The sequence below is a fragment of the Leucopleurus acutus genome (assembly GCF_964270905.1).
Source record: "Leucopleurus acutus genome assembly, chromosome: 5".
In the NCBI taxonomy this organism is placed as follows: Eukaryota; Metazoa; Chordata; class Mammalia; order Artiodactyla; family Delphinidae; genus Leucopleurus; species Leucopleurus acutus.
In genome coordinates this window covers 66504974-66530165 of record NC_139147.1, presented here as the reverse complement: position 1 = coordinate 66530165, position 25192 = coordinate 66504974, and the positions used below count along the sequence as shown (strand labels likewise).

At 45.0% G+C, this 25192-nt stretch overlaps 1 protein-coding gene across 1 annotated transcript in view; it reads left to right on the top strand.

Moving 5' to 3' along the window:
- FSTL1 (follistatin like 1) overlaps positions 1-21573 on the top strand; it is a 49552-nt gene extending 27979 nt beyond the window's left edge. The window contains exons 3-11 of the mRNA XM_082839653.1: positions 5635-5739; positions 8422-8551; positions 9390-9422; positions 10704-10834; positions 14412-14530; positions 15850-15962; positions 16286-16396; positions 17322-17398; positions 20688-21573. Coding sequence (XP_082695779.1) covers positions 5635-5739; positions 8422-8551; positions 9390-9422; positions 10704-10834; positions 14412-14530; positions 15850-15962; positions 16286-16396; positions 17322-17398; positions 20688-20732 — 864 coding nt within the window. The 3' untranslated portion in view covers positions 20733-21573. The remainder of the gene's footprint in view (positions 1-5634; positions 5740-8421; positions 8552-9389; positions 9423-10703; positions 10835-14411; positions 14531-15849; positions 15963-16285; positions 16397-17321; positions 17399-20687) is intronic.
- The last annotated feature ends 3619 nt before the right edge of the window (positions 21574-25192 follow it).

The following is a 25192-nucleotide window of genomic DNA, read 5'->3' as shown; positions in this document are numbered from 1 at the left end:
GCAAAGCCGCTCTGTCACAGAATAGTGGCAAGGGGAGCCAAAATTCCACCTTGGCATACGTAGGGCTGTTTTTTTCAAAAAGAAAGTTGGGAAGGAGAAAAGGGATGGAGGGGACAGAGCCAACCCAGTTCACATTAGTGAAATGATGATGGTATATTAAGCTGACAGTTTTATGGCTTTGCTTATAAGCTTCCTCCCCTGCCAAAGCACACTGTTCTTCTAGAAATTGTTTTACTTCAGAAGACTTCTTTTAAACATTCAAAGCATATTTTATGTTCAGGCTTAGTGCTGGTCAGCCCAGAGACTCAGACACCCTGTCACCTCTACTGGTGGTTTTGCAGATAACTGGTTTTCCCATGGCTTGCAAAGGATCTTTTTCAAGTGCAAAGATAATTTCTGTTTTGTTTTTTTTTTTAGACCTTGGATCCAAGACAATACCTTTTCTAGCTCTGATTTGTAGAGAGGCAAAGTGGTTTAGTGGAAAGAGGACTGGAAATAAAGTCTGGAGACCTTGGGCCAGGACCCAGGTCTGTACCCATGAAGTCTTGGACCAGTCAATACAGCTGTGAGCCTCCCATTTCGTCTTTATCACAGGATGTTACATCTGGAGGGGCCTTAGAAGTAACCCCTGCCTGCCTATCCTAAAAGGTTTTGAAAATAAAAGTAACAGTAAAAATTACAGACTCATCAAAATTACAGACTCGTCAAAATTGCTATTCAAACAGAAAGTATCATTATCACCATGCAGTGGCTCAGAGAGGACGTTTTTCCCTGGTAAAAGTCAGCAATGTTCCCGGTCATCTTTTACCAAGGGGAATTTGAAGTGTGCAGATTAACATGAGACCAAACCCCCAGAGCATGTCTTGCAACACATAATGAAAACAACATAAAAGCAAGTCAAGGAGAGGATGTAGAAGGATAAAGCTAGAAACTTGATGTTTCTCCATAGGGAGCAAGTATTTTGTTGATTTTTCTCCATATATCATGGTGGCCTCACTTCCAGAACACATTCCCTCTCTCCACTCAGTCACACAGGTATATTCAGACAACCAGTTCATATACCTGCGACCTCACGCTCCCAGAGAATATTCAGATGCCAACGTCGTTATCTCTACGTAGATGAAATTCTCATACAGCTCTGGGACCTAATTCCTAAAATTGTTATGGTAGTAAAGCAGACAATTTTCTTTCCATTGTGAGAACTGCACTGCGCCTGTGACTCCTCCCTGTACCAGCCCTTGTAGCTGTACCCTCTCCCTGCAGCTCATTTGACTGTTCCCCATAAGGGATTATCAAGACTCTGGGGTCAGGCTGACCTGTGTTCCAGTTCTGACGCGGCTCTCGCTAGTTATGTGGACTCTGCACATCACAAAGCTTTTCTGAATCTTATAATTCCTCCCTATCTGTTACATGGAACTAAAAATATGGAAACCTACACAGACGTTGTGAGGACAAAGAGATCTGTGAAGAGCCTCACTCAGTTGTAGGTGCCCTGATTAATACTAGCCCTAGGCCCTGGTCACCCCCCACAAGATTGCGGCCTTACACCTGGCAGGTTTTTTTTTTTTTTTTTTTTTTTTTTGTGGTACGCGGGCCCCTCCCGTTGTGGAGCACAGGCTCCGGACGCGCAGGCTCAGCGGCCATGGCTCACGGGCCCAGCCGCTCCGCGGCATGTGGGATCTTCCCGAACTGGGGCACGAACCCGTGTTCCCTGCATCGGCAGGCGGACTCTCAACCACTGCGCCACCAGGGAAGCCCCACCTGGCAGGTTTTTGTCTCCAGCCTCTCTCCAGGCTGCCCTGCACTTTGAGTCGGTATTTCCAAGCTGGAAGGGACCAGACGCAATATTCGAAAGCACCACCTTCATCATGTCACCTGCCCCGTCCCAAACTTCCCAGGGTCTTCACTGTGCATCAGATCCATGGAGAGCCCCTTGGATCACCTGGCCTGACACGCCCCCTGCCACCTGCGAGCCCCACCTCATCTCTCTCTTCCTGCATTCACACACCAGGCAGCCATTGTCCTGTACCTTGAGCATGTTCCTGCCATGTTTATCCCCTCTCAAGATGTTCTCCCCCACTCAGAATCAGTCACTCAGCAGACGGGTAAGAGCACCTACCCCTCTGAGGAACTTCTCAGGAGCCTCAGGGATGCTCCTGACATCCCTGCTCCCAGAAAACATAGGGCTTGGAGAAGGGCTTTCAATGACACAAAGAAAATTTTCTTCCTTATTGATTTCTACATGACAGCATGCCTGTGAATGGGCAGAATAGGGGGCTGGTGTGCTGTGAGGGCTTCAGGTTAGATGTTTTTTCCCAAGTCAGCAAATCCCTGGTTCTTGGTGTCCTGATGCCCTCAGGGCACCCGCCCATTCTCCCACCCCGCTTTGTCACATCTCGATTGGGAGGACAGAGCTGGGAGGAGCTGCTGAAGCCAAAGCTGCGCTTCTGCATTGCAGCTCCAAGCTCCGTAAGACAAAGAGAGAGATTGCCCCCTATTGACAGATGTGCCACCTGCAAAGAGGAATGCTGTTTAGCTAGCATTTCTCTGTGGTCTTCAGACATGATAACAGGGTTGTTAGGCCCTTGGTTTTTTCCATTCGATCAGTGCTGCTCTCAGTATTATCATTCAGTGTAAGGAAGGATGGTTGGGGACTTGACAGCCCAAGGTGATGACAGCATCACGGTGGGAAAATTGTATGAAAATCAGTTGCCCTCTGTAATAACGGCCGCTTCCTGTTGTGTGGCAGGCACTGTGCTGCATGCAGTACATCTCATATAACCCTCCCACAGTCCTCATAGGGATTAGTGTTCCCATTTTACACACTAGAAACTGAGGTTAAAGAGAGTACCTTGCCCACAACCATGGCAAGTAAGGAGCAGAGGTGGGAGGTGGACATCAAATCTAACTCTGTCATAGCCTTAAGCACTTTCTCCTGACATTTGCTAATTATGCAAATCAAATCCCCATCATAATTTCTTTAATTTCCAATCTTACAGATATGAAAATAAATCAAATATAAAAGAATAGTTTTCCCTTTGGTTGGGTAGAACCCTAGCTCTGCCACTTTCTACTTATTTAAGCTCTTAAGGCTTAGTTCCCTCATCTATAAAATGGGGATAGTTATGATGTCTGATTTATGGTGTTGTCGTAGAGCTTAAATAAGATCCTGTAAAATGAAATTCACTTAGCAGGGCGCCAGGCATTTATAAATAGGAGCTTAGTCATCTATTGTCTGAAGATCTGGGTTGGAATCCTAGCTCCTCATTTTTAGCTGTGGGACCTTGGGCAAGTTACTCGACCTTCCCATTTTGTTTCCTCATCTATAAAATGTGGTTAATAATACGCATGTTTTTGCAGGGCTGTCCACAGTAAGATGAAATTGTATGTATGAAAACGCTTTGTAAATTTTAATAGTACTATTCAATTATTAGTCATTATATTTTATGTAAAGGGTATCTGTTTCTTTAAATGGGTTTTTGAGAATTATTTCTGAAAAATGACTTGGGTTGAGTTCGACCTATCAGTAAAAGCTTTTATTTTTAATACTCACTAAAAACAAACATAAGATGAAAACAGGCTCTGTAAATGCCACAGGTTATTCTTCAGGAAACTCTATAATCATTAAAATGAATAATACTTAGCAAGCAGCTTGCTTTACAGTTTATGATGCAGTTCCAAATATATTATCTCATTTCATCTTCACAAGGTAGGGCAGGTATTTACCCCTATTTTACAGATGAAGAAAGCAAGGCTCAGAGAATTGAAGTGACTAACTATGGACATACAGCTAGTAAGTGGTAAAGGCTTGTGGGACTGTCTGCTGGTGTGTCTTTGAGTGTAGGCATATGTCTGAGCATGCTTTTTTATGCAGTAGTGTGTCTTTAACTCACGTGACACACTCACTGGGGGTATCTATTTGTCTGTAGCCCTCAGCATGTTGTTTCATGAAGGGGGCGAGGAGAAGGTAGTCTTACGTGAGATTTTTTTTTACACTGGTCAGCAGTAGCCTTTTCCTCTTCATTTTTAGAGCTGCTTGCCATTCCCAGGGAGTTTCCAAGAGGGCCCTGCCTGGAGAATATACTAGATTTTATCTCCACTCCTGGTTTAGGAAACAACAGCTCTCCAGTACCCCCAGCCTGCTGGGAATTACTTCCTCTTTCTTTGCTCCCTGCCAGCTTTATTGAATTCGCCTTAGCAACATCCAAAAGAGAATGGGTTTAGCAACAGCTTGTGAACCAATGAAATGTGAGCATGGCAAGGGTTTCTAGGCCAATGGGAGCCCTGCATGACGGGCAAGCTGGCTCAGAGAGAAAATAACCTAGAGTTTGCAAAGCAGCCTCCGGGTGGCAGCAGACCAACTTGTATTGGACATACCCTCTCAGCCCTCAACATCCACTTTGTTTATTGCTTTCTTTGACCTTTTCTTGGATGTAAAACATGTACCGACTATAAGAATTTTACAGTTACAAGCTTTGCGGGTGTGAGTTTTCTGCATGACACGGCAGACGTGGCCTGAAGGATGGAATCTTAGGTTCCATCCCCCATCTTTACTATAGCCAGTCCCACGACCCCATCCCAGCCTCTGCCATCTTTGTTGGTTCTTCCACGGCCAATGCTACCCCAGTGGGCAGAAGCCTGGAGGCGCTGGTGACTGCCTACCCATGCAGTCAAGAAAAGGGCTCAAGAAATCACATTCTCCTTCGTTCAGCCTCCACTACTGCTGACCTGAGTGGCAGATGAGGTGGGGCTAGCTTTCTGCCACCAATTAATAGGAGGGAAGGACTGTGTCACTGACAGATGAGTGCCTGTGAACACCCACATTGTCAGTGGCACAGACTGGGACCATTCCCTGCCTTGTCAGTTGTGCTGCACATGTCTGAACACGAATGTCTGACCACAAGTGGTTTGAGAACAGGTCTGTCTGTCACGTGATTCTTTGGCCCTCTTGGTCTTGAAGCCAGAGGCAGATGTGGGCAGGGGCTGCATAAGACCATGTCGAATAATAGCAGATCCATGTTTCCAATGGTTTAGCCATCCTTCTTTTGCCTTTTGAGATGGCAGTGCCTTGAACACTGCTCAGTGAGGTTTTGGTCCTTCAGATATCTGTACTTCTCTCAAGCATTTCCACTTCTGCCTAGCTTGCTCTTCTCATCCTGTAGGAGTCAGTTAAGGCATCTTATCTTCAGAAAGTCTTGTTTGAGTCTCACCTTCCTGTTGTTAACACTTCCTCATTGCTTTCTAGAGGTCTCTTTAGTCTGTTTCCTTGGATAGCCATGGAGCTTCTTGAGGACAGGGACTATGCCTTTTTATCTCCAGTCCTTAGCCTAGTATTGGCATTTAATGGGTGCTCAATAAACGTTTTAGAAGAAAGGAAGCCTGCAAGAAAGAAGCTCTTGCTCTTTGAGAAACAATCTTAGAGATTCATAGGGAGCTGGGCCTGAGAGGGAGCAGTGCCAGCAAGACTGATGCTGGCTGTTGGGGAGAACTTCTGGTTGTTTAGGACCCTTCAGCACCATGAGCCTCGACTCTAGGCCACGGCCCGAGCCTGAGAGATAATCACCACCATTGGCTCATCTGGAGATGGGCTCATCTCACTGACACAAGGGTTTCCTTGATGATTTTGTGTTTTAGGAGGAACCAAGGAGCAAATCCAAGATCTGTGCCAATGTGTTTTGTGGAGCCGGCCGGGAATGTGCAGTCACAGAGAAGGGAGAGCCCACCTGCCTCTGCATCGAGGTAAGTCCTGAGGGTGGGAGCCAGAGTGTGGTTATCTCGCTGGAGCTACCAGTCTGCAGAGCAGTGCCAACGATTTCATCATCTTTATAAAAGCACACCTTGTCTATCTGAGAGAAGTGAAATTTTTATCTCAGAAGTTAAAAATCAGATGTGAATGTAGGGATATTTTTCCTTTTAAAAAATGTTTAGCTTTAGAAGAGTTTTAAATTACAAAATTAACAATTGCTTTTTATAAGTCAAGTAGTACAGACATTTATGCAAACATAAATTTAATAATCTTCCCCATAACCCTCAAATCCCATTAGTCTGAAATAACCAGTATAAACAGTTTGGTGTTCCACACGGGGTTTTTTTCTATGCAGCTATAAACATATAGGGTTTCCCCCTATTTTATACAAAAATGGGATCGTAATATAGACAGATCTAGATATATGCAACTTGTATCTTATACTCATTAATATATAACAACAACCCTCTAGGTCAGCATATGTAGTTCTAACTCATTTTTTAATAGCTCAATATTTAGTGATGTACAGGAACCAGGTTTATGTAATCATTTTCCTATAGATGGACATTTAGGTTGCTTCATGGGTTGTTTACCACTACAAACAATGAAATCTTTCTACAAATGTTCTTACATGCTGCTGGCTTTATCTCTGTAGGATAAAGAGTCCCACTGGGGCATGCTAGGTCAAAGGATATGCATATTTTAAAATACTAGATGGAATGCAGATTTCTCAGGTTTGGTTTTGTTTTTAATGAAGTTTAAAAAACAAAGCGACCTTTTAAGAAATAGGCAGGATTCTTGCTCTTGGCAAACATAAATAACCTGGATGTGTGCCCTTTTTTCCCCTTTCTGTCAAATGAACCCAAGACTGGAAATTCATCTGTAATTCTACAAGTAAATACACCCACCTTAGTCCCCTGTTGAAAGATCCTGACCCATTGTCCCAGAAAGGAAGTCCCCAACTCAGAAACCTGCAAACCAAATCTGCTGGGGACTCTGGGATGTCCTCACTAGTGGTGTTCCTGGCCACTACGTGGCCATTTAGGGTCCAGAAACCTGGTGTCTAGCCTCAGCTCGGCCATATATCATTGTGTGATTTTAAACAAATTAGTTGCCACTGGATGCCATAAAGACAGACCATGTTTGGCTTTGCTCAGGGCCAGCACATGGTAAGAACCCAGTGGTAAGTATTGGTTGAAAGAAGTTTGTCTTTCTGGGCTTTGGCTTTCTGGTCTGTAAGTTGGAAAGGTTGGGCTACTTTCCAGTTCCAGGGTTCTGTGTTCTTTTATCACAGCTGCTCATTTTTGCTTTAGTGCCTTTATCAGGTCTGAGCAGAACTTGCTCCCCACTTACCCCTTTCAAAAACCATGGAAGTCTCGGGCCTCCCTCCTGCCAATGCAGGGGACACAGGTTCGAGCCCTGGTCCGGGAAGCTCCCACATGCCGTGGAGCAACTAAGCTCGTGTACGACAGCAACTGAGCCTGCACTCTAGAGCCCACGAATCACAACTACTGAGCTCACGTGCCACAACTACTGAAGCCCGCCCGCCTAGAGCCCGCGCTCCGCAACAGGAGAAGCCACCGCCCACGCACCACAACAAAGAGTAGCCCCCGCTCGCTGCAACTAGAGAAAGCCCGTGCACAGCCAAAAATAATAAATAAATTAATTAAATTAAATTAATTTAAAAGAAACTAAAAAAAAATCATGACGTCTAAAGAAACTGAGCTTGCCTGTCATAATGGCACTTTATATAGTATAGCCAAAGTAGAATCAGGTTGCCAAGTGAACCTTAGTTCATTTACTGTGTAGTACTTCACAAAGACCCAGGCACCCCCTGCCCCTGCCTCACAGCAACTGTTGTGAGATTAGGAGAAAAACAAAATACTCAATAAAGCCAGAGAGCAAAGATTCTTGTAGCTAGACCCTGGAATAAGTGAAGAATTGGGATGATGGCGGGTAGGGAGCTGTATGTGCCTGTCTTTCAGTCTCTCCACATTCCCAGCTCTGGCTGTTTTGTGTCGTAGAATGTTGGAATTTAGGGCTTCCCTGATGGCGCAGTGGTTGAGAGTCCGCCTGCCGATGCAGGGGACACGGGTTCGTGCTCCGGTCCGGGAAGATCCCACATGCCGCGGAGCGGCTGTGCCCGTGAGCCATGGCCACTGAGCCTGCGTGTCCGGAGCCTGCGCTCCGCAACGGGAGAGATCACAACAGTGAGAGGCCCGCGTGCCGCAAAGAAAAAAAAAAAAAAAAAGAATGTTGGAATTTTAAGGGATCTTAGATCATCCAGAGACTTACATTGATTGACTTTCTACAAAGTGATAAAGTGATAGATAATCCAGATTCCTGACTTCGAATAAAATGCCCTTCCTGCTAATTTGATAGGGTTGGAGTAGGGGGGATTTATTTCTTTTCATTGCGTAGAAGAGATGACCCTGGGCCAGGATCAGCACAGAGCACCACGAGGGGCTGCAAGGTGATGTGGTCCCTCTAACAATGAGTGGGGTAAGGTCACTGATGCCAGAGCTGAGGCTCCCTGTTGCCCTGGCAGGATAGAAGGCATCTCTGCTGGTGGGGACTCCCCTCACAAGATGGCTCTGTGTGCGTGTGCGTGTGCGCATGTGCACACACACAAACTCAGCCCTAACTGCACCAACGTCCTCCGCGGTCTGTTTCAGCAATGCAAACCTCACAAGAGGCCTGTGTGTGGCAGCAACAGCAAGACCTACCTCAACCACTGCGAGCTGCATAGAGATGCCTGCCTCACTGGATCCAAAATCCAGGTCGATTACGATGGACACTGCAAAGGTAAAGAGTGCTCTCATCACCACATCACAGCTCCAACTGGGGAGCCATGGAACGGAGCAGTGTGGCCTGGCTTCCTGGAGTCCTTTCCACCCTGAGCATAGTGCCCAAAGCTGTGGAGACCACCCAGTTGCTTGGAGAGGCATCCCCTTGGTGCTCATGAGCCTGCTGGGTTTGCCCTGGGTGGCCCAGGCCTCTGCCCTGTGCTTCCTGCATCAGATTCCCAATGTGGCTTTCAGTGCTGTCTGGAGATGGATAGTGGGTGGGGAACCACATCAACAGTCAATAATATGGTAGCATTTAACTGAATTCTGTACCTTTTTAGAAAGCAGATAAATTTCACATATCCTATGCTTTTTAAATTTGGGCACCTCTCAGCCCTGATAATATGATATTTCCTCTAATTCACACTCAAACCATTGCTATTATGGTAAGAGGGAAGGGGTCCCAAGCTTGTTGCTACCTAGACACCAGCCGCCTGGCCAGCCTTGAACTTCCTTGGAGAAATAAGAAGCTGTTTCCCACATGTTGGTCTCCATTTCTTTGTCCATAATGATTCTGTATGAATTCTCAAACTCCCAGCAGCACCGCGCCCCCCGCAAGCTAACAGTAGGAGGTGTGAGATCAGGAGGGCAACTCAGTGGCCTCAAAATGTCAAACAAAGCAGGGAAGCAAAGATCCCCAAACGTGGGACCTGGAAGGAGAGGATGTAAGGACTCAAGACGAAGTGATGGAAAGATATAAGTGGCCCCCTTAATGTGGGCAGTTTTAATCCTAGCAATACACAGAAATTTCTTTTTTCTTCACTTTGCATTATGCATTTTCTCCTTTTGTCTTGCAGAGAAGAAATCTGTAAGTCCATCTGCCAGCCCAGGTGAGTGCCTGTTTTTTCTACGGTGTGCATCTTAGGGAGGAAATCCCATGTTCCACAATCCCTGCCAAAGCTCACAAGATCTTCAGTGTGTCAGAACTTGTGACCCAGAACTAGTCACTCTTCAACATAGCTCACAAAAGCTGCAAAACTGCATTTTTTTGTGCTTGTCACGGGAAGCAGCTGGTTGGGTCAGAATGTTGGCTGTGTTTTCCATTTTTGCTGAGTAATGATTGAACTGCAAGGATGGGAAAGCCACCAAGTCCCTCCTTCAGTGCTCTGTGAGACCTGCGGGTGTCACAGAACAAGGAGAATCAGATAGGACAACTCGTTTTGAAAGGGGTGATTGGAAACGACAGTGAGACTCTTTCCATGGTTTTCTATGAATACAAATTTAAAATTTCCTCATGATTTATAGTTACCAGACTCCTTTAGCATACAATTTTCCTTAGATCCTCACAATAACCTTGTGAAGTAGCTTTTACTATAATTACCTTATAGATGAGGAAATCTAGGCTCAGAGAAGTTAAGTGAATTTCCCTGAGTCACACAGCTAGGAAGTGGCAGAGTGGGGGAAAGTGCCCATAGTTTCATTTCCCTGGCTCAGTGCCCTTTTCACATCCCAACATGTGTTGCCTCCAGGAATTCCCTTTTGCCAAGGCTTTCCCTTCTCTGCTTCCCCATCCACTGGACTCTCAGCCCCACCTGTTGTTGCCATGTGGCTTACAATGAACAGCTGTCCAGAGCAGGGCTTCAACATGCCCTTCCTTGGCCTCATTTTCTGTTGTTCATAATAAAGTATAAAATTTTAAGTGGGAGAAGTTTTTAAGTGAGAGAGACGAAAAGCTATAGAAAGAATCAGAAATCCAGTGCATAAAGAATTGTAATGTTTTCACTTATTCGTTTATTATTTCAGCTCATTTTTGAGCCAAGAGAGCTGTTCTATTGATTGATTGATTTTTTTCCCCTCAGCTTCCTAAAGTTAATGAAAATGTCCTTTATTTTTCTTTCTTTTTTCTCGCCTTAGCAACATAATCTCTGTTTCAGCATTCTCAAACTTTATATTTTTAGACATGAGCTTGAATCCTGGGTTAGATACTTTCTAGTGTGTACCCTGGGCTGACTCCTCTGTACATGTGTGTGATGATCCTGTTTCCCTGGATTGCTGTGAGAATTCAGTGAGATGACACATGCAGACTCCTGGGCACTGAGTCCCCATGTACACGGTGCTGGGTGACATTGGGGTCCTCACTGCTCGGCTGACCTCCCTCCCCTTTCCTGCAGTCGTTTGCTATCAGTCCAACCGCGATGAACTCCGGCGTCGCATCATCCAGTGGCTGGAAGCGGAGATCATCCCAGATGGCTGGTTCTCTAAAGGCAGCAACTACAGTGAAATCCTAGACAAGTACTTTAAGGTAAACCAGAGTTGGAGTCAAAGACCGTTCAGCCCGGAGAAAGGGAGTCTTCCTCTCCCATTACCTGATCACATCTTCCCAGACCACAAGGAAACATAAACCTGCATAGAGTCCCTGAGTTTCTTCATAGATCATTCCATGAAGCTGAGACAGACAGTGGGACTCCAGGAGTCCAGCCTTTGGGATCTAACACACATGGGCTGCTCCCTTTGGGCAATTAAAGCCACAAAGGTCTTGGAGAGCCTGTCCATGAAAAATATGGCCAGGCTGTATCCCCATCCTCCATATGACACCTTGTAGAGCTGCCTGCCAATACCCAGACCCAGGCCACTTCAGCCTCTTTCCCACCCAGTTTGGCTTTTCTCTAAGTCTTTTTTTTTTTTTTTTTTTTTTGTGGTACGCGGGCCTCTCACCGCCGTGGCCCCTCCTGTTGCGGAGCACAGGCCCCGGACGCGCAGCCCCAGCGGCCATGGCCCACGGGCCCAGCCGCTCCGAGGCATGTGGGATCTTCCCGGACCGGGGCGCAAACCCGTGTCCCCTGCATCGGCAGGCGGACTCTCAACCACTGTGCCACCAGGGAAGCCCTTCTCTAAGTCTTTAACTTGACCATCCATGGCCTGCAGAGTTTCTCTTCATCTGAGGAGAGTCAATGGACTGGTGTTTCATGGGTCCAGAATTCTTCATGAACCTAGATATTGCTGTTCCCATTGTGTTTAGCTGAAGAAACAGATCGTTCCAGTTGGAGGGAGGAAAGATGCTGCTTTCAAAGAGGAAAACGAGGGAGGGAATAGTATTTAGCAATGAGTAAGGCTGCCATGATGTGGAGATCTTTCAGAGAGCTTGAGACAGTTGTTGGAAGAAGCAGTTAATGGCGCTCTTCCTGCTGACTGATAAGGACATAATCGCACACATAGGTACATCACACTCATAAACATAACAGAAACACAGACGTACACACACCACATACAGAGATGTGCATGCCACACAGAGACACATCCCACACACACGTTCAGGTGCCCGCATTCCCACACCTGCACAAAAGACCCCCTCACTTACAGACACACACATCTCTGGGTAGATGCCCTTGGAGGCTCATCCCCAGACGGACGCCCTCACATGCCCCCAGGGTGTGTCGCAGGCCTAGCCAGCCCGGACTCGGGGGCAACGCACACACACACAAGGGACTTCTTGGCACCTCTGTGGCCACTGAATGTGGTCAACACCTGCCTAGTCTGTGGCTTCCTCTTTCTAACTGGCATCATGGACCCCACGGATGGAAACATACCAGGTTGGGTTGAAGTAGGATATTGGTCGTTTAGGACTTCATTTGCGTTACCGTCCTTAGGTAGAAGTTTCTCTCTGTGACAGAAAGTAAATCTCTCTGGATTCCAAGTGTTTGAGAAGAGAAAGCACAGCCTCTCACTCTGTCTTCTCTCTCAACTACTCCCACATTAGAGAGCCCTGGGGGCAGGGGTGTTTCCTTGTCTACAGAAAGGAGCCAGGAGAGTCAGACAGGAGCAGAAGGTTACTTAAAAGAAAATGATTTTTCCAAAGCCAAGTGAACAGCACCTGCTGGGTCGGTCGTGAGCAGTGACTTTGCCGTGGTCATTACAGCCCAGGAGCCGTGGGGCCCAGGACGCTCTTTCCAGGAGACCTCCTGGGACCTTGTAACGGTTCTGGTGGCCCCTTGATGGTACCCTGCCGTGGGCATCACTGGCAGGTGCTGTTAATTTGATTCTCAAGGACCAGGGCCACACACCCCCTCCACACATCTCCACCTCCTCTGGCAGTAACTCTCTCTAATAGGCTCCCATCTAAACACTGCAAGGCCACTTGAGAAAGTAGCTTTTCTGTAGGGCATTCTCATGCTAACCAAGAAAGCTTACTCCTGACCGACAAACAAATGCTCACTCTTCCCAGTGTCTTCCGAGAAAACAGGGTTTTCACCATCTACTTGTTGATGATTATCAAAGAACCATATGGTGCAATCTTCAAAGGGAGGCTTCTTCCCACTAGGCAGACAGCTGCCTGTTGCTGAGAGATCAGTATCTCACAGAGACTGTTTCTGAACCAGTGAATTGCCCTCTAGCCCAGTCGGCATTCCTTACATCAAAATCAGTTGCAAAACAAATCTAATCGGAATTCGGATAAGACCAGAATCAGACTCTCATCTCAACTGGTGTTTCAGTCACAATTTTTAGACAAAAGCATAACAGAGTGAAGAGGGGAAGACCGGGTAGAAAGAGCCTTTTATGACCGTGTCACACACACACACACCCTGAATTCCTGGTGGCCAGGGCTGAAATTGGAGCCAGGGTATAAGTATAGTGACCAGAGATCTGAGACCTTTTCCTAGGAATTAGGATGAGAATGATAACTAGGGATTAAGCAAAGGCCTACAGGGTTGTTTTATACGTACCCGTCATACATACCACGGAAAGATTTACAACCTTAGTGTAGAATGCACATGACACATGAGTCATGCAAGGAGAGTCAGTAGCTGTATCTTTCCCTTCCACCTGGTCAGACTTTTCTTCCAGAATCCCTTCCACCGCCTGGGAGCCACTTTGAAAGTAACATGGGGGTGCAGACTATTTCCCAGGGTAGCAATATGAGGCAGCCTAGGGAAAGAAATTTGAAAAAAAAATTTTTTCCACTAGAACTATTTAGGAGAGCAGCAGTTATCCAACTTGGACTTTGATCAGAGCCTTGAAATTGCCACCCTCCTCCTGCGGCTGGGGCCTGGGCATCCCGAATTGTCCCAGATGGCTAAGGTCTCAGTTTAGCATCTTGCCAAAGGGAGGACAGTACTGAGCTCACTACACCCTTGCCTTGTGCTCATGGGGTGTGAGCTGGGTCATGAGGACAGGCTGCACCATCTACAGTGTAGCCTGCAGCATAGGGTGGAGGGGTAGGGGGCTTGCATCACCTCCGGGCAGGTTATCAATGCAAATAACATGCAGGGGCCTTTGCCTTTGACTTCTCACTGATGAGTTCAGCTAGGTGTACCAGTGTGAGAAGTGAGCACTGAGAGCAGGCCAGGGAGGCTGGAATTCAAGCAGCAAGAAATGGTTCTGTGATTCCCAAAGTGAGCTCTGAGGGTCACCTGCACCATTGTTCCCAAGCAGCTTGTTAGAAATACACATCCTGGGCTCCGAAGCAGATTCTGATTCACAAGTTTGTTCCATGATCATTAGGGTTTGAGAACATGGAGTGGTGGAGTGAAGTCAAGAATGTCTGGAACAGGGTCAGGGATGCGGCTACAGAGACCTCTTAAGCACCCCCAGGCTCCTTGGACAGTGCAGGCCTAGGTTCAGGCTGCCATCCTGAGCAGGGTCTAGGATTGGAAGGCCCTCAGTGACCTCTGCCCAGACACTTTGACTCTCTCATCTTGGGGCACAGGTGCCTTCCTTCTCTGGGTGCCCCAGGGCTTTGAACCTTTTTTGCTCAAAGGGCAGAGCAGGGTTGGACAGTGTCAAGAACAAGATGAACCAGAGATGGGTCAAGCTGAATGGGGGAATGATAGAGCTGGGGTTTTACAAAACATTCCTGAAAGATCACTTTGTCCCCTTTCTAGAACTTTGATAATGGTGACTCTCGCTTGGACTCCAGCGAATTTTTGAAATTTGTGGAGCAAAATGAAACCGCCATCAACATCACTACCTATGCAGACCAGGGGAACAACAAGCTGCTTAGGTGAGTGGAGTGAGCGGGTAAGGGAGAGGTCCACGAGGGAAGGCTGGATAAGAGAAGAGATTTGAACCCCTTCCTACCTGCAAAGGAGCCACCAGTGTCAAAGTCGATGTGAAGTAAAAAGCAAAATAGGGATTCTGTCCTGGTCTCTTCTGTGAACGTTATGATATCGGATCAAGTAGTTACTGTTTTGGGCCAGCAATTGCAAGGAATGGAAGAATGTAATTTTAAAATAAATGATCACGTCAGACCAAAGTTGTTTCTGAGTGTCATGGGTGATGTTTTAATGTTTAATTTTCTTAAGGAATTACTTTAATGTTCTATTTAACGATAGGTCTAAAATAGCTTTAGTTCTGATTTTAAGATAACCAGTGCTATTTCATGTAGAGAACTCTAATTGTTACAAATGTAAGCACGTTCCTCTCCTTTTCTGGTATTATTCCAGAGTAAATATTAATAAAAATTAACCCCTAAGAAACTTCTGGTGTGGTTCCAGTATACTGGTAAGAATTAAAAATAGGAAAAGCACCTATTTGTTCAAAAGATTTCAAAGCATGAAACCCAGATTCTAGGATTCTTTCCTAATAATAGCCCATGACCTTAAAGTATAATATCTGTAAATCCTTCATATTTTGATAACCTGAAATGAGGTAATATTTTACAAGTTCAACATCTGATCCCCATAATATCCCAGTGAAGGAGGGCTCCTGGTTCCCATTTTACAGCTGAGAAAACAGGTGCGGGAAGGTTGAATAACTAGCCCAAGGCCATTTGGGTTGTAAGTGGTTGAGCCAGGACTCAAATCCAGGCCAAGGGGAGACGGAGGGAGCTGGAGTTCTAGAAAACTTTTCTGAAAGATCTCTTTGCAGAAGGGTGATAGTGGTGATGCTGGCTTCAACTCATGTTCTTTCAAATCACACATGCATTTCATATCATCTGTTCCTACCATTTCTGTTTGATTTTTCTAGTTGGGTTGACTTGACATGCATAGCATGGGGAAAGGCAACTGCTAGTGGAAGGTATGCAGGTGGTGAAACATTTGCCAATCCAAGTGGACAAAACCATCCAGGAAACTTTAGTCATCTTGGGCATATTTGAACAGCTTGAGTGATCTGACATCCCATATAATAAACTAAAGGTTGGATGCTTACAGGAGTCGGGTCGCATAATGGTTGTAGGAGGTCAGTGTAGAAATGTTCTCTTTAAATAGTCCCCTTGGCCGCCTGCGGAGGCCTAGGTCTGTGTAATCCTGATGCTTAATTCCTTTCTTTGGGACTGAAGCTGAGGTCTTGCTGACACGTTTCTCCTGTGTTTCATTTCAGAGGACTCTGTATCGATGCTCTCATTGAACTGTCTGATGAAAATGCTGACTGGAAACTCAGCTTCCAAGAGTTCCTCAAGTGTCTCAATCCAGCCTTCAACCCTCCAGAGAAGAGTATGCCTAACCTAAGAAATAGGGAGGGGGTTGTAGGGAGTGGGGACATTTAGAGGGGGCCAAGATAGAGGGGATCGTGGAACTCTGCAGAGCTTACTAAGAAAATTCCCTTCCACGATTCTAGACTGGGCGCCAGCCCAGCATCTCCGAGCTGAGATTCAGGTCCAAAAATATTCAGGTTGTTGGTGGCGTTTGCTCAGATATGGTGCCTCTGAGGGACAAGCAGGTCTTGTCTGGGAAAGGGGTAACATGCACAGACTATAGCCAAGACGTCCTGTTCCACCCTCGCCCTAAACTCTTGCCTCTTATTTCTGGTCCCACAGAGTGTGCTCTGGAGGACGAAACATATGCTGATGGAGCTGAGACCGAGGTGGACTGTAACCGCTGTGTGTGTGCCTGTGGAAACTGGGTCTGCACAGCCATGACCTGTGACGGTGAGCTGTGCACCTCACGCAGAAAGAAGGGACGGCACGGAGACAACTTCCGTCGTGAAATCACCATGAGAGAAGTCAGGGTGGGGATGGTGGGGAAGAGTGCAGTGGCTGGGTCCCAGCAAGGAAACTGGGGAGCAAGAGACTGGCTCATACTTGTAATGTCAGAGCTCTCAGGGGGCAGCATTGAGGGCAAAGCACTTATGCCAGATGCATTATGTTGGAAAGTCACTCCAGAGGTTTGGAACAAGAGAGGTTCGAGACCCAGGGCAAGATCAAATGTTGATAAGAGATTAGAATGGTAATAATAATAAAGAAAGCAAATGCATAAGAGTGAGAATTACATGCATTTCTTCTAAGCACTTTACATATTAACCCACTTAATCCTTATGACAGCTTAGGAAATCCTATATGTCAAAGACTTAGGTGGTTGGAAGACAAAATGACTCTTGCTTGCCATCCATGCCAAGCAGGAAAAGGAGGCATGTTCATACACATGGTTGAATTAACAGCATTGGGTCCCCCAAAAAAGAGAAAGTTGAGATAGTTGAGACATGGGCAGGGTGGGTTGGGAGATAGAGATGTCAGGGAGAGTTTGGGGAGGAGGGGGCCGTGCACAAGCCAGCATCACCACTATCACCCTTCTACAAAGAGATGTTTCAGAAAAGTTTTCTAGAACCCCAGCTCCATCCGTCTCCCCTTGGCCTGGATTTGGGCCCTGGCCCAGTCACTTACTACCCACGCACATTACTTTGGAGGTGTCCATTGCACTGGGACACTTTATAGTTAGAGAAATGTGGATAATTCACCTCGCCTTCCATGTGGTAAATGGGAAATGAAATTGAGAGCCTAAAAGGTAGATATTAGTGGGGATCCCTAACTGGCCTCCCTCAGCCACCACTGCTCTGAGCCTTGGTTCTTCTTACAGGAAAGAATCAGAAGGGGGCCCAGACCCATACAGAGGAGGAAATGACCAGATATGTGGAGGAGCTCCAAAAGCACCAGGTGAGTTGCAGCCTCCACGCTGGTTCAGGTATCCCTGTTGCCACCAGGCCCTTCTACCACTCAGACACTGCCTAACTCCCCAGGTGACAAAGCAGATGTGCTCTGTCCCATACATTAGGTCCCGAACGATATACCTGTATACCTGTATTACGCAAACCATGATACATATAGCTCCCTGACGGAGTCCTCGTGGGGCCAGTATGCCCCAACAGATGTAGGTTACAACTTGGTAAATTGCTTTATAAGTTAGAATCAGCTGAGTGGTGGTTTGCAAATGTGTTGGAAGTGGTTTGCAAATGAGCATAGTTTAAAAAACCTCCTATTTCTTTTCACCACCAGTGCCCAGACCCAAAGACTGTGAGCCTCTTGAGGGCAGGCTCTATGACTTGCTCACCATTGTAGCCCTGCATTTAGCACAGGGTCTGGTGTACAGTTGTCTCTCAGTGAGCATGAAATTAGTGGATTTGGGCCACAGCAGAAAGGATTTAAGTTAAATGCCAGGCTAGCTAGAACATAGCCTGGAAACTTAGAGATTCTGCTTCCTAGAGACTTGAGAAAATAATAAATCAGTATTCTATGTCATTAAGTTGAAGGCCTTCTTGGGGAAAAGGTTCTTAGCAGAATAGTGATCCACTGACATATTTTTCTGAGGGCCTAGGGAGAAAACATGGATATGCTGGACTTCTGGGCCTGTCTTTCCACTGGTTTACCTGTAGTTTTAACAGAGGATGTTGCTCCTTGAATCATCTGTCTGTAAACTGGGTCTGGTAATATGGGCCTTCTCTCTGACATATAAGTTTTTAAGGAATATAATGGTCACAAGAACTGTTGACATGAAATATTTGAATTGAAAATCAAGAATTATTAGTATTAATAATAAATTCTCATGTTTATTGATGCTTTTTCATATGCCTTGTCATTATTGTCACTGATAGTGTAGAAACCTCATGTCATTTTTTAAAACAAATGCAGAAGCTCCTAGCCCTTTGTGTTTCCATAGTTCAGCAGCCTTGAGCCTCCAGATGAGTATAAACCCTTAAAAGCAAAAAGAACTTAATAGGAATTCCTTTCATCTAGGGTGGGGAAATGATCAGAGTAGACAGTGGGGAGTGAATGATAATAGCTAACATTTTTTAGCGTCTCTGTTTTATGTGAGTTGCCTCGGAAGCAGACGCCAAGGCAAGGACTCAAGTACAAATAGTTTATTTGGGAGGCAGTCCCAGGAAACACCAGAAGGGGAGTTGGGAAGAGAGCCCATGAAGGGAAGGAAACAATAAAGAGTGCATATCCAGGCATGTTACCACTGGGAGCAAGTGGAGCTTAGTCCTGTTGCAGAACTCCAGGAATAGTTACTGTGCACAACGGAGCAGGGAGCTGGGCTGTGCCTGTATGAACTCCCATCAGCCATTGGCTGAGAGCAGCCACCGGCAAACATGAATTCCCTGGCATTTCTGCCCTGTCAGCATGTGTGGGCAGAGCAGGCTCCAGCAGCCAGAGAAAGCCTCAGGCAAAGAGATGCAGCTGCTGGCAGTAAGAAGCCAGGCCAGTGTACTGAAACGTTAAAGGCACGGGCTATGGATGGGGCACCGACAGTGTGTACTAGATGCCAGACACTTGTTTTTTATTCCCTATTTAATTTTTTTATTGAGACGTAATTCACATACCATAAAACTCACCCTTTTAAAGTATACAATCCAATGGTTTTTAATATATTCACAAGATTGTCAACCATCACCACTGTCTAATTCCAGAGCATTTTCATCTTCCCTAAAAGAAACCCCATACCCATTTGAAGTCACTTCCATTCTCCCCTCCCCCAGCCCCTGGCAGCCACTAATCTACTTTCTATTTCTATAGATTTGCCTATTATGGACACATATAAATGGAATCATATGATATATGGCATTTTCTGTCTGACTTTTTTCATTTAGTGTAACGTTTTCAAGGTTTATCCTTGTTGTAGCATGAATCAGGACTTCATTCCTTTTTATGGCACAATAACATTTCATGGTGTGGATATACCACATTTTATATATCCATTCATCAGTTGATGTATATTTAGGTTGTTTCTACTTTTTGGCTATGATAAACAATACTGCTATGAACATTCTTCTACAAGTTTCTGTGTGGACTTATGTTTTCAGTTCTATTGGGTGTATACCTAGGAGTGAGATTTGCTCGATCATATGGAAACTTTGTGTTTAATCTTTTGAGGAACTTCCAGACCGTTTTCCAAAGTGACTGTACCATTTTATATCCTCACCAGCACTATTCCAATTCCTCCACAAACTCACCAACATTTGTCATGGTCGTTATTTTTTATTAGCCATCCTAGTGGGTGTGAAGTGGCATCTCATTGTAGTTTTGATTTTCATCTCCCTAATGACTAAAGATGTCGAGCATCTTCTCATGTGCTTTTTGGCTATAAGTAAGAATGTCTTCTTTGGAGAAATGGGCTACTGGTATAAGAGGTAGTACTCATTTTGTAGTTGAAGACATTGAGACAGAAGATTTCATAATATGCCCAAAGTCCCCCAGAAAGTCACACAGCCATGATTCAAGCTCAGGCAATCTGCCTCCAGAGCCTGTTGCTCTTTTTGTGTGTGTGTGTGTGTGGTGTGTGTGTGTGTGTGTGTGTGTGTGTGTGTGTGTGTTTTGGGCTGCATTAGGTCTTCGTTGCTGCCTGCGGGCTTTCTCTAGTTGCAGTGAGCGAGGGCTACTCTTCGTTGCGGTGCGCAGGCTTCTCAGGGCTTCTCATTTCAGTGGCTTCTCTTGTTGCAGAGCATGGGCTTCAGTAGTTGTGGCACGTGGGCTTAGTAGTGGCTCATGGGCTTAGTTGCTCCGCAGCATGTGGGATCTTGCCGGACCAGGGCTCAAACCCATGTCCCCTGAGTTGGCAGATGGATTCTTAACCACTGCGCCACCAGGGAAGTCCCGAGCCTGTTGCTGTTAATGCTTCTCCCAACTTGGATTCAGAACATTTTGTAGCACCTCCATTTAGCATCCTTTTCTTCATTTCTTCATGAATATAATAATGTCTGACGTTATTGTTTCATAGGAGTTTAAATGGGGTCAGCTCTTAATTTAGCAACAGTCCCTATACAGCCGTGTCACGAGTAAGACATTATCCTTGTCCTCAAGTTGTTCATCATCCACAGAGGAGATAGACAAGTAAACAGAACTCGGCATAAGCATGTATCTGTCATGCTATGTAAAGTCTTGAAGACTAGATAAATGCCAATATTTTTTTTTTAATTCCATAACGCTTATTTTCTCTTGCTTCTCAAAGGAAACAGCTGAAAAGACCAAGAGAGTGAGCACCAAAGAGATCTAATGAGGAGGCATCTGGGAAAGGTGTCCAGAGCCTGGCACCTTCTCTTCCACTTCAGCGCTGAGTCCAGTATACGCAAGTGTCTGCTACAATCGCCAAATCACCAGTATTTGCTTGTATAGCAATGAGTTTTATTTTGTCTATTTGTTTTGCAGTGAAGGAAATGGGGGTGGCTGGCTAGGAGGGGAAGGGCCATAGCCTTCATTTCTAGGAGTACTTTGAGAGAAACTGTAAATGGTGCTCGGGGGCTGGAGGGAAACTGCATCGGTGTTGGGAGAGTGTACCCAGATCTGGAACACTTCTGAGTCTACCACAGCTGTGAACATGCTGCAGGGGGTGCAGGCAGTGAGAAAGAGCTTAGCAGGCTGTCCCCAGAGGAGGGATTTGGGAAGCTCAGTGGAGAAGACTGCATTCGGCTTCCAGCCCTTCCTGCTGCCATCAGCATAACAGACCTCTAGCATCTGTGCTTCTCCTCGTGGCCCCAGCCACTGGCTCTAGATACACGGCCATCCTCCTAGTTACCCAGTGTCTGGGAGGGTGCACCCAAATGATGCAGATACTTGTAGACTTTGAGCCCCTTAGAGACCTAACCAAATTTTTAAAATACTTTTTACCAAAGGTGCTATTTTTCTGTAAACTTTTTTGGCAAGTTGATTTCATTCTTCAGTTATTATCATTATATTATTGTTGTTGTTGTTTAATATTTTATTTTCTTGACTAGAAATTAAGCTTTTGTAATTATTTTTCATTAGTCCTGCCATTTCAGAGGTGGGAGAGTTTGGGGTTCTTCCTTGTGCAGGGACTGCTATCACCCGGACTCCCCCCAACCCTGCCACATACTAGATGCAGCCCAGAGTTTGCCCCCTGGCTTCCAGTGGGTCAGCAGTCTGTCAGAGGAGCAGGGAGTACCTCAGACAGCAGCCAGGAGAAGTGTCTCCATACAAAGCTTTTAAGATCCAAAAAGCTAATTTGTTTTCATTCATTCTCATAGATCCATGCAAATCAGTATTCCAAAGGATTGAGACCAGTGCAGCTAAGCAAGGCTTAGATGTCCCAGCCTATCAATATGCTCACTGATCCTCCACTAACTAGGAGAGTGACTCTGTCCCTGTCTCTTCCTATTTCTGGGCCTCAGTTTCCTCAGCAGGTAGGAATGCATTAAACTTTTGACTTGAGAAATTGTAAATTCTGTGGTTCTGATAATTGGTCCAGAAGGAGACAATGTGATTTTCCTCCTTCTGCTTAAGATAAATGAAACCTTGTTGTTATATAAGAGTCAGACAGCCAAAAACAAGCTGACCAAATCTGACCTCGATATGAATGGCCCCACGGGTTGTGCTGTGATGTAGAGCCTTCTGGTAAAGCCTGCCCAGGAAGAGAGTGGGAAAGAGAACCACTTCACTTTGTCTTCACTTTTGCATGTCATCTTTAACCTTCGTGGGAGCAGAAATGACTTTCCCTTTAGAGATGAGGATGAAAGAAGGTTTCACATTTCAAGAGGGAAAAAAATGGACATTGAATCTTAAAACTGTGACTGGGGAGAAGTCAGTCATTCCTGTGTCTTTCGGCCTCTGTGATAATTAACTCCACTCAATACAATGTTTAGGATGCATTTGGAATAACAAAATTAAAAACTTGACATAAGATCTCATTTTCAGAAAGCAGATTACAGACCACCAAAGGGAAATGATGTAGACTATACTGCACAGGCAACTCTGAGACAGTTGTGCTGAAAATGGAATTCCTTCTAAACAGGTTTCCTTTTTCTCCTTTGAAAACATTCCACTTTGTTTAGAATTCTGAGCTTTTGTAAATCATCCCACTTAAAAGCTGTCTTCCAACCCAACTTGTGTGGTCTGAAATGTACCTCCCTGTCAAAGTGCCTTGGAGAACTCCCAACAGCACGCCTTGATCAAGATTTGCCAGCCCTTGGACACTATGGAAGAGAGGGCAGGAGTACCAGTCTGTTTAAAGCAAGAAGGCAGAGTGTCTCCTCACCAGTTACATTTAGGTCAGTGGTTGCTATCCAAGACGACCCTCCCCTGCAACATTGAATTCCCAAGAGCAAAATCTGCATTCCTCCTGTAAATAGGGAAGCTACTGTCTGCACCACAGGATCATGTGATCTGACAATCATTCACGGAAAGCTGCTAACTAGCCTAGTCTGGGGAGTCTTGCGTGAAGCTTTGCATGGAGCAAATAAACAGGATTCAATTGGGTTCAGTTCCTCCAGCTCTCTAAAAGCACAGGGCTCAGACTGCAAGCTTCCTTGGGCTTTCTCTGTGTGTGTATGGTTTTTATAAACATATTACAGCATCTGTTAAGATTCAGTGTCCATGGAAACCTTCTCACATGCCATGACTCTGGACTCCATCACTGCTTTTGGAAAGCAGGGCTCCTCCACCTGCTAATAAGCCCATGTGGACCAGTCTGAATGTCTTCCCTTTATACTTGTGTTTTTAAACAGTCAAATTCCAAGAAGCAATTTGGACAGGTTTCTGTTGCCTGTGTATTTGTGAAATGTATTTGTATTTAGTAGGCTTCCTTATTGCATTTAACTTGTTTTTTGTTAACTCTTGATTTTTTTTTTTTTGGATACTATTGATAAATAAAGAAATTAAAATAATAGTTGTATTGTTTTCTTTCCCCCAAATTAAGGCCAAATAAAGTTGCAAGAACATTAACCATTTACCTCATAAAAGTAGATTTGAGTTTCAGGAGGCTTAAAAGAGGCCTGAAAAGTTTCTCCTAATCTGGGGACTGCAGCTGCAGGGGGAAAGGTTTACTCAAGGACTGATAGAACAAGTTTATTTAAAAGAATCACCTGAGTCTGGGTAGGAAGTAATGAGAAGTCAGGGAACAGTATTGGGTAGAGGTTAAACTAAATGACTCCAAAAACTGCCGTGGACCTTATGAGACTGAATGGCATCGGGTGAGGCTGGCTGCAGGTAAACCTGTATGAGAAGCCAAACAAACCTGGGAAGGTGGCACAGGGAGCATGTGAAGATCTGGTAGGATAATCTTAGTGGCTGTTTACCAGGTACACGTGTATACCATAGGGATAAGCATTTCCAAGTGGACTGAATGTTGGCTAGTTAAGACCCTCTGCTTTGCTCTATCTTGGAGACACATGACCAATACTAGTTCTCCATCTCCCTGTCCAAGTGATTCTTACAGATATCATGTACTCCCCACCAGCAATAATTAATTCTGTCTTCCAAGAGAACTCATTACAGTTGGTTTAAGCTTTCTTAATTTTAGTCATAATGTATAGAAGTCTTGCTTCTCTCAAATTATAGCCAGGTCACCTTGATTGGATTTGGAGTATTATTCAAATGCTAATCAGATATTAAAATGTCATCTCTGGTTGTGTTATTGCTACAAATTACTGATCTCATTAATCACCGTTTGATTCTTTAAACTTTCATTCTCAGAATTCTTAAACCCAATTTGAAGGGTACCTTGTCCACAACCACTTTTAAATGCTGGCTGGCCTCTCCCAACCTTCTACCATGCTCTGGGAGCACTTCTCCTGCTATTACAGTATGCATGTGTTCAGGAAATGAAAATGAATTAAAAGAGCCTGAAAGAAACATAATTTAGAAGGTAAGTTTCCTATAATCAAAATGTAACATTATGAGCTCTGTAAATTAGAACAAATTACTGTGATTAACTTTAGTTTTGGAGTGCCTGTGTCAAGTCCCCAACAGTCCTCTTAAATTACTTCTGAAATAAGGGGGAGGAGGGAGTAAAAAATGTCTATTGAACGAGTAGATCTAAGCAGATGCCCTCAGAGCCCTGGAGTAAATGTAGCATAGGTGGAAGACATGAAGAACGTAAACCCTGGGCTACTGCTGCTGAAGGCTGATTCATGAAGTAACTAGGAAGTATCATGTTGCTGTCTGAATGAGAGGTCTTCCTGTCAATAGGAGTTCACTTTTAAAACTTATTTAACACATTTCTTAATGATAAACTAATACATGCACATGGTAAAAGAAAAAATTCAAATTGTATCAAAGAAAATACAGTGAAAAAAGTTCATCCTCTTAGAGGGTGTGTACACTTATAAATTTGCTTATAATTGCCATTTGTCCTTCAAAGAGGTTGCATGCATTTACCTACAATTGCACCAAAAATACATACACTGAGCATATCTATTTTCCCAAATTTTTGCAAGCACTGTGTCTTCAAACTTTGGGGTGTCTAACAGAGGAAAAATGGTAACTCATTGACTTATTTTTAATTATTTTATTATTCCTTATGTGAGATTGAGCATCTTTTCGTGAATTATTGGTCCTTGTTCTTTTCTTCCATTACCTTTGTTCATTTTCTGTTGGTTGCTGGCCTTTGCTTACTGGTTTATAATAGTTCTTCATGTATTATTATTAGCCCTTTGTCATGAGGGTGGCAAGATCTGGCAGTAGTAGACCAGATAGAAGGCTACTTCAGGAATGAGGTGAGAA